The sequence below is a fragment of the Solanum pennellii genome, chromosome 10 (assembly GCF_001406875.1).
Source record: "Solanum pennellii chromosome 10, SPENNV200".
Taxonomy (NCBI): Eukaryota; Viridiplantae; Streptophyta; class Magnoliopsida; order Solanales; family Solanaceae; genus Solanum; species Solanum pennellii.
This window is the reverse complement of record NC_028646.1, coordinates 33210536-33220549: the sequence shown is the minus strand read 5'-3', so window position 1 is coordinate 33220549 and position 10014 is coordinate 33210536. Positions and strand designations below refer to the sequence as shown.

The 10014-nt window shown below is 35.5% G+C and overlaps 1 protein-coding gene across 1 annotated transcript; it reads left to right on the top strand.

Annotated features, from left to right (window-relative positions):
* Window positions 1-575: 575 nt before the first annotated feature.
* On the top strand, window positions 576-2268 carry LOC107001217. The gene is made up of 2 exons (XM_015199352.1): window positions 576-844; window positions 2208-2268. The coding sequence occupies exons 1-2, from the start codon at window positions 576-578 to the stop codon at window positions 2266-2268; spliced, it is 330 nt and encodes a 109-aa protein (XP_015054838.1).
* Window positions 2269-10014: the final 7746 nt, after the last annotated feature.

Sequence of the window (10014 nt, the reverse complement as noted above, 5' to 3'; positions counted from 1 at the left end):
TCTTAGTTCTAAACCTAATAGTTTTCTTGGAATGATGCAGATTGTTACTGCACATCGTTGGTATATTAATTGTACCATTCTAGTTAATAATGATTTTAAAGTAACTAGTATTGCTATGATTGATAGTGCTGCAGATGTTAGTTGCATTCAGGAAGGATTAATTCCTTCAAGGTTTTTTGAAAAAACAACTCATATTGTTAAATCTGCATCTAATCATGCTTTAGACATAAAGTATAAGTTGTCTAATACTTGTATTTGTCAGAGTAAAGTCTGTATTCCTCATTTTTTCTTTTTAGTTAAAAATCAATTCCATCCTCCGATAATTCTCGGAACTCCTTTTATAAATGCTATCTATCCTTTTTCAAATTTAAATGCAAAAGGTTTTTCAGCGAATTATAATGGTCATACCATTAATTTTGAATTTATAACTGAACCAATCATTATAGATATTAACTCTTTAATCCATTTAAAACAGAACATATTTATTCTTTACGAATGGAAATATATAGCACGAATATTTCAGAATCTATTCGATCACTAAAATACAAGAAAAAATTAAATTGATTTCTGGAAAAATGGCAGCTGACATTTGTGCAGACCATCCAAGTGCTTTTTGGGACAGGAAAAAGCATATTGTTACTCTGCCATATAAAGATAATTTTTCTGAAAATGATATTCCCACTAAATCTCGCCACTGCCAAATGAATATTGAATTAGTGGATTTTTGTAAAAAAGAAATTGATAATTTATTACAGAAAGGATTGATAAAGCCTTCAAAATCTCCTTGGTCTTGTACTTCTTTTTATGTAAATAAAGCTGCAGAACAAGAAAGAGGTGTTCCCAGGTTAGTTATAAACTATAAACCTTTAAACAAAAATTTAAAATGGATTAGATATCCTATTCCGAATAAAAAAGATATTTTATCAAGGTTATATGATGCTAATATATTTTCTAAATTTGATTTAAAGTCAGGATATTGGCAAATTCAGATTTTTAAGGAACATACTTATCGAACTGCTTTCAATGTTTCTTTTGGCCAATATGAATGGAATGATATGCCATTCGGTTTGAAAAACGCGTCGTCTGAATTTCAGAAGATTATGAATGATATTTTAATCCATATATGGATTTTATAATTGTTTATATTGATGATATTTTAGTTTATTCAAAAACTCTTGAATCTCATATTAAGCATCTTGAGATCTTCAAGAAAATTGTTATTCAAAATGGTTTAGTTATCTCTAAATCAAAAATGAGTTTATTTCAAACTGATGTTCGATTTCTAGGACATCAAATTTGTCAAGGAAAATTACTCCTATTCAGAGATCTGTTGATTTTGCGTCAAAGTTTCCTGATATTATAACAGACAGGACTATGTTACAAAGATTTTTGGGAAGCTTAAATTACATTTCCCTTTTTATAAAAATCTGTCTAAAGATCTTGCACCTTTGACAGATAGATTAAAAAAGTGTAATAAATGCCCTTGGAATGAGAATCTTACTACGCTTGTTAGAAGTATTAAACAAAGGATTAAAACCTTACCTTGTTTAACTCTTGCTAACCCAACATGGACCAAAATTATTGAAACTGATGCTTCAAATATTGGTTATGGAGAGATTCTTAAACAAGTTAACCCTCATGATAAACATGAATATCTTATTCGTTTTCATTCAGGTAAATGGACTGAAGCCCAGTGCAAATATGCGACTATAGCACATGAAATGCTTTGTATTGTTAAATGCGTCTTGAAATTTCAAGATGATCTTTATAATCAAATTTTTTTTATTAGAACAGATGCCCAATCTGTTAAATACATGCTTGATAAAGATTTCAAACACGATGCTTCGAAGTTAATATTTTGGTAGGTGGCAGGCCCAACTAGCCTCTTTTGATTTAGAAATTCAATATAAAAAAAGAATTGATAATTCCCTCCCAGACTTCTTATCCAGGGAATATCTAACCTCCTAGACAAAAAATTTTAGTATGTCTTATTTTGCATTTTTCTTTGATGATAGATCTCTAATTACCATTCTAAAGGTACTCCCTTTAGAAAAAGATATTCAAGAATTAATTCTTGACAAACTGATACTGTCAATAATACAAGACAATTTCTACTTTTCTATGCATGATTATGAAGAAGTCATTAGTCCTTATTACCTGGACTTTGATGATTATTTTGATTATCACTAATAAGTTTGTTATTACAGCATGGGAGGAAATGACCCTCCTCCTTGGTCACAAGCATGTGGCAGAGGGGGTAAAAATTGAGGAAGAGGAAGATCGACCTCTCAGTCATCTCAAAGGTTGTCATACGACTCATCATAATTCAAATACTGTTTAGATCCGACGTCTTATTAACGTCAAAGTCCATCTCAGATGGAGTTGGTTCTAATTCCGACAACCTTTCTGCTGCTTGCACAATATTAGTGTTAGGGTCAATTTTTACCCTTTCCACTATTCTAGCACTCATAGTATCACTTAAAGTGTGCAAAGATAAAGGTCTACTTCTCGCTGATCCGTAAGTAGGAATATCAGGATTAATAGGGGAAATATGTTGTATATCCGGCAAATCTTTATAACCAGAAAATGATCTCCTATTATAAACAGGAAGTTTCTCATTAAACTCAATACAAATTCTTCCGTCGGGATTTTGAGTAATATGAGAATATTCACTATTAGTGGCTTCATCAGCTACCTGCCTTTGAGAAACAGCCAAGTTTAAAATCCATTTATCTGGAAAATTAATTTCTTCCCATTTAATGGGCCTTCTACTGGTGATTTTAGATTTTATAAAATTAGTTTCAACAAAGATAGTTTCATTAGATTTATCAAATAATTTACATTTAGAATTTAACGTAAATAATAACTTATAATATATTATGTAAGATAAACATATAAGTTCAGATCCAGGAGCATAATTATAACCATGAGTCTTAACATTTAATGTTAAAGCATCAAGAATATTAGCATCAGATAAAGACAGTTGGCGATTAGGCCGAGTATTAAAATATATTGGGCCATATGCTACAGTGGATTCAATTGAACCCATTAAAGATTGTCTAAAATTCAAATTTCTAGCATCTCTTAAAGCAGCTAAAAATGTTTCAGGTAACCCTTTAAGAGTTAAAGGTTTAAAAGCAATTTGAACCATTACTATATGCATCCAATTATATTTAGTTTTATATAAATCAACGTCTTGTTTATTTAATAAACGAATAACATGTTCATCAGAATTAAGAGCAAAAGACTGCTCAGTTGTTTTCATCAATTGTTTTGAAGAAAGTTTATCAAACCAACCATAATCATAAATAAGTTTTGTATCCACTTTAGGGATAGTCCATTTATTTAATAACTCAAGATTAAGAGGTATATCTACCTCTTCTAATCTAGTACTTTTCATACTAGATTCTCCCAAATCCATGTATCTAGCAGCTTTCATATTATAAGAAACCACTCTCCCTATAATATTGGGAAATAAGAGACTGGTTAATTCAAAAAATGATGAGGCATCATCATCATCTTCAACTATCAATTTAAAGGATATTCCAACAAATAGCCCATTATATGAGCAATTACAAGCATATCTGCAAACAAAAGAGCAAGGTGATACCTATGCTTCTTTAGCAAAAGAGGGCGATATGCAAAAATGCTCTGAAAAAGCAACTGCCAAAGAAATCATATTTCTTTTGGAAAACTCTGATATTCAGAGAAGTAATGAACCTTGGAAGATATTCCAAAGGTATCTAATAAAGGGGTTATATTTCGCCGGAGAATCTTATAAGACTCGATCATATTACGAGGCTATTCTAGTTCATACAGGAAGTGAGGAATTCCAACACTTTACTTCAGAACAGGAAAAAGAAGTTTATAACTTCTCTAAATTTATTATTAAACAGATTATATCTGTAGAAGAATGGGGAATATCCACTATGCAAGAAAGGCAAGTTTATGTCAACAAAATAAGTATGAACTTGACCTATTGGGATTATATTCAAGCCTTCCATAAAATATTTTATTATAACAATGACAAACATAAGCACACTTGGTTTATAAAAATTTGTGCAAAAGTGTTTGAACAAACTATCCCAAATTGGTTCATCAATTGGTGGAATTACCATGGACCTTCGGTAAAGATTTTACCAAACAATTATTTAAATCTTTACACAGATTGGGTACAAGTTTCCCCTTTTCTAACCAATTTATATTTATCAGATCATATCTGTAATATAGAAAAAATCGATCAAATGTACTTTTTTATTGAATTTTCTATTTGTAGCGATAGCACTACAATGTTGCATTCGGTCATCATCCTTAAAACTTACTGATCTCTTCTTTGTAACCATATCTTTCATATACTTGGCATAACCGGGCATTTGTTAAAGAGCTTCTATCAAAGGAACATTGATGGAAAACTATTTCAACATAGTAATAAAACGCCGGTATTTACCGTCCTCAGTATTCTTCACCAATATTTGCGGGAATGGTGGTGGTGGTCTAGGAACGGGCATCACCTTTTAAGGTATCTCTTCTTCTTTCACCGCTTTGTCTACCAACTCTCCACTAGCTTCCACTACCTCATCATCTTTTGTCACCTCATCTTCTACTATAGATGGCAAGGGTGGATCAATGGTTTGCTTACCCCCCCCCCCCCAGTAGTGACTGCCATGCAATGTCCATCATTTTTCAGATTTTGAATGGCATTTCTAGGNCCCCCCCCCCCCGAGTAGTGACTGCCATGCAATGTCCATCATTTTTCAGATTTTGAATGGCATTTCTAGGAAGAGTACCCGGTTGACGTGGGTTCACCGTAGTAGACAATTGGGCTATTTGCAACACAAGATGCTTGACTGAGACTGCGTATGCATCAACCTTTTGCCCAATATTAGCCAAATCACCTCTCAGCTCCTTGGCGTGCTCATCACTAGCATCAAACCTCCTCATCATCTTTTTTAACATATCTTCAACTCCTTCCATACTACCTCTACCATCCCTAGGATCAACTTCCTGATTTTGCGGCGGAACATAGGGCCCACCTCGATCCTTTTTGTTACCATAGTTACCTCGGTTGAAGTTGTTGTCATGGTTGTAGTTTCCATCTCAAACATAATGTCCCTCTATATTGTAATTCCCATAGTTCCGAACTTGATTTCCTTGACCTTGGCGCCAATTCTCCTGATTGGAGCCTTGGGCGTTCGATCGGAAACCCCACATCCGCTCATTCACTACATAAGAATCCTCTTCATAGTAGTAGTCATCCGCTGACAGTGGTGGTTTAGTCAAATAATTCACCACATTTACTTTCTTTGCACCCCAGTGACATGTTTCAATACCAACCCGAGCTCAGTTCTCATTTGAGCCATCTCTTCACGAATCTCATCTATTGCCTGGTTGTGTAGCTTGCACTGCAAAGTTGTTTCTCCCAGTGTACGACTTCCTAGTGCTCCAAGCCTTATAGTTGCGAGAGATTTTCTCCAACTTCTCCGCGGTCTTTGCATACGTGAATTCACCATAAGAACCACCTGCAACAGTATCTAGCACTGCCTTATTATTATCATCTTGCCCCCGATAGAAGTACTCTTTCAATGACTCATCATCAATGCGGTGGTTTGGGATACTTCTCACGAATGAGGTGAATATATCCCAAGAGCTACTCACCGACTCCCCAAGCAATGCCACAAAGCTGTTCACTCTATCTTTGTGGTTGAGCTTTTTAGACAGTGGGTAGTACCATGCTAGGGACATATCCCTCAACTGGTCCCAAGTAAAGATCGAATTATAGGGCAAATAAGTGAACCAAATTGCGGCCTCTCCCATTAGTGAGAGAGGGAACACTCTAACCCGATGACATCCATGTCAAAGTCTGTCCTCCCAACACAACTCTTACACACCGACCTCAGTTTAGCAATCTAAGCATGTGGATCCTCAGATGGTAGCCCTGAAAACAAACGTCTGGCAGTGAGCATCTACATCAAGCTACTACCACGAATGTGTGACCCTGTGCTAGAGGACCTAGGACAAGAGGCCCGTCAAAATCAGTGATGTTGATGTTGCCCATGTAGAACTCGTGAGGGCGTGGAACGAGAAGTTGACCATCGCCAGGGTTCTCCACAATCACTTGGTTGTGAGCATCAACCGGCGGACGAAGCTGACAGTTGATCCCATCACCTAGATTTGTGAGATACTGTTGGTCATTCATTTTTTGGAGTGTCCGGTTAAGTTCAGGATGGAGTGGTACGATTGTTTCTCCTCGGCTCGCGTACTTGGCATACACTAGAGCTAGGCCTAAGACGAACAAAAATAAGAGAAAAAAAGTAAATTTAGGAAATTGTTGACTAAAATTCAGTAATTGTTCTCAAAGTTAATCTAAAAGCCACTTTCCCCGATAGCGGCGCCAAAATTTGATACACTCTATTACACTTCCCTTAAGAAGTATAAGTGGTCATATCAAGTGAAGAACCCAACTATTAGGTTGGGGTCGATCCCACGAGAAAAATGATTTAGACTTAACTTTAATATACGATTACCTCTATTTAGTCAAGTCCGTTCCGAAAACTAGTAATTAAAACGGGGGTTTTGTGAATAAATAATGTTGCAATGTTGTAAAATCAAACAAGTAGCAAAAATGAATTATTGGTGTTTATCGAGTTGTAAGAGAAACTAAGGTGTAAGTGTTCCCCATAGGTTCATAACACCATAATCATAGCGATAACAAATCTTTCCTAGTGTTTTGCATGCAAAGTGATAAGTTATGCATCTCTTAATCCTTGGTCGAATTTAGAGAATTTCACCCCATACCTTGGTCCGGTTATGTGTGTCTAAGTTACTAACCCTTACCTTTACTTCATATTAAGCATCATATTCAATGTTTGGCTTAAATATTACTTCGCACCAATCGAAACTAGCCTATTAGATAGTATCCACTAAATCTATGTTGATAATTATTTTTCTATTAACTACGCCCTTGGTCCAAAAGGTAGCAATAAGGAGAGTTATAAGAGTGCACTCGTTAAAAAGATTTATAGACGAAAGAATTATCGATGCATGTAATAACCTATTTGAGAATTGGTATTTAGATAGGTTTATTTTGTGAATCACCCATGGTTCCCACAACCCTAGTTGTGGATTTAGTTACCCATGCTTAGAAGAACCCAATTCATAATTGATAAAAAATAAAGGGAAAATGCACAAGTACCCCCTCAACCTATGCCCGAAATCCCAGAAACACACTTAAACTATACTAAGGTCCTATTACCCCCCTAAACTTATTTTATAAGTAATTTTCTACTCTTTTTCGGCCTACGTGGCACTAGCTTGAAGAAAAAAGTCAACCAATGTTGGGCCCACAAGATAGTTCCACGCAGGTCGAAAAGGGGTAGAAATTATTAATAAAATAAGTTCAGGGGGGGTAATAGGACCTTAGTATAGTTTAAGTGTGTATCTCAGATTTTGGGCATAGATTGAGGGGTTACTTGTTCATTATACCAATAATAAATCATGAACTTACTTTGACGAATTCGAAGAAAATCCAGAAATTCAACTTGAAATCACACAATTATCTTGAACACCAAATCCGGAAATTTGAATTAATTCCAAAAACAAAAGTACGAAAATATTAAAAGAATCCAACCACAAAAATGATGTTTTTCACCCTATTTATAATAAAAAGTCCTAAATTAACAGGAGTTCAAATAAGGAAAGTTTGTCCAAAACGCGGCTTCAATCGATGACCCCCACAGATGATCCATCGGTCAAACGACGGACCGTCGACTACCTCTGTCGGTCCATACTTTAGCTTTTCTTAAACATCGAGTACTGGGATAGTCTCTGATCACATCGACATTTTACAAAAATGGTCCGTCGATCAATCGATGAACCGTCAATACTTCCGTAGCCCCACACTTAGTCAGAATTCCCGGAGTTTCTTCTACATGCCTGATCCTTCGATCGACGGTCACCACCTACGGTCCGTCGATGCAATGACGGACCGTCAATGGCTTCGTGGGTCACTTATGCACTAATTCTTCACAGCCTTCTGTATTTTTGTTTTGGACAACTTCCCTGCAAAACAAAGACAAAACATATTAAAATTACTACAAAGAGGCTCTAGACACACACCACTCTATAGGAAAAAATATTGAAAGTACCGGGAACCACGGTACATCAATATAAGAATATAAAATATATCTGTCAGAGTTTCTCTAACCTAGAACCATCACTATGAGTTATGTGATGATACAACGTCTCGCCCATGCTGCCAGAACTGTCCTATACTTTGTCGGGTATAAAACCTCTCAACTAAGTGTATCCAGTAGTCTATGCTAAAAAGACTTAAGGAATCATCTAAAATGTATGACCCTTCCTACCCACGTCGACTACATGGTTTATGGAGAATTTAGTTATCAGAACTTGTCCCCATATTGGTGCTCAATATACTCAGCTCATATGTTTAAAAACATAACTCTTTATGTGGTTTGAGATTATTACTCAAAATCATTCTATAAAAGGAGATGTTATTCAAACTTCTCAAAATTCTTTCGGAAATCTATGTTTCCATTACTTTTTATTATGAAAACATTTACTCTTGGGAATACTTAGTTCCCATATATAATTTTAAAGAAAATGAACTAGACTTTTCTCTTTCTCAACTCCAGTGCTCAAATCTAGAAAAAATATTAGAAAATTTTGTAAAAGACATATCATAATAAAGTTCATGCTGAATTATTGACGTTAAAAACTCAATTAAAGGTTTTGAATAACCACAACTAGAACTCAACACTCGAGACTCAACAACTCTGAACTCAAGAACTTTAATGATAATACTTGTTTAAAAAATGCTTGAATAACAGGTTTCATGTAGAATTATGGGCATGAACTACTGAATTCAAGGACATCAATATACTTCTCTTCTCTAGAATTTTGAATTATAAGGCTCATGCAGAATTATGAGCATGAATAATTACACTCAAGGATTCCATGGGTAATATGTAATTGTTATACCTCGGAAATAGGGTACCTGTACCCGAAACCAACACAGGTGGGTAGGTAGAGAATACCTAGGGGCGCGAGACAACTCTATCTAAGGAACTCGAAGAGTAATATATAGTTAGAAGGTTCTATTAACTAAATAAAATGGAAATAAGTATAATGGAAATAAAATCGGATTCCAGTCGATGAATCTTGAAATGAGATATGCCCTACAATAAACCAATAAACAAAGCAAACTAGTCGGTTCGACCAAAATGAATTCTTGTTTTGAGACATGAGCTATAGCCTCTATAACACTCCTAAAGTCTAAAACATAATCTAGAGCCTCAAAAGAGTGTAAAAGAGTTGGAATATTACTTTAAGCTCAATATTAATGTATAAAAGTCATTTAGAAAGTTTTAGAGTCAAAATGTCAAGGAACGTCCATGACGTCCGGAGACAAGTGCAAGAGCTGCTAGTGTGACTTAGCCTATTTGATGAGGTTTTAGGAGTCGGAATTTAGTAAAATTTTGTGGGAAGGTGTTAAAAATGTATTAGAGTTTGTTTAGGGTCTAAACGTCAAGGTACGACTCCCCAAAGACCACACTAAGGGTCTTTGAGGAAGACCCTTCTAATTCGGCCAAAAGTTGTCTTGAGACAGTGTCTGCCAATTAACGCAGACGATGGGGGGTGGTCCAATCGATAGCGCATGATGTTCACTTATCCGTTCCGCCAAAATTCCATTTTTGCAACTCTCTAACCAAAACGACGGACCTGCAGAAAGGTTTGTCCCAAGGCCTATTATCGACTAACCTACGGACTGTAGGTCAGGGTCTCGTAGGTCAGGCCTGCAATTTTATGGTGAGTTTTAAGTTTCTTAATTTAATTAAGTAGTTATTTAATGACTCATATAAATACCTAAGTCTAATTAAACTAACCTAACTGTCACAATTCTAAAACTCAAAGTTCTCATCCTTCTTTGTACTTTCTCTCTCCCTAAGAAGCTCGATAGAAGACCAAATTTAAAGAGGGTTCTAGGGCAATAAGAAG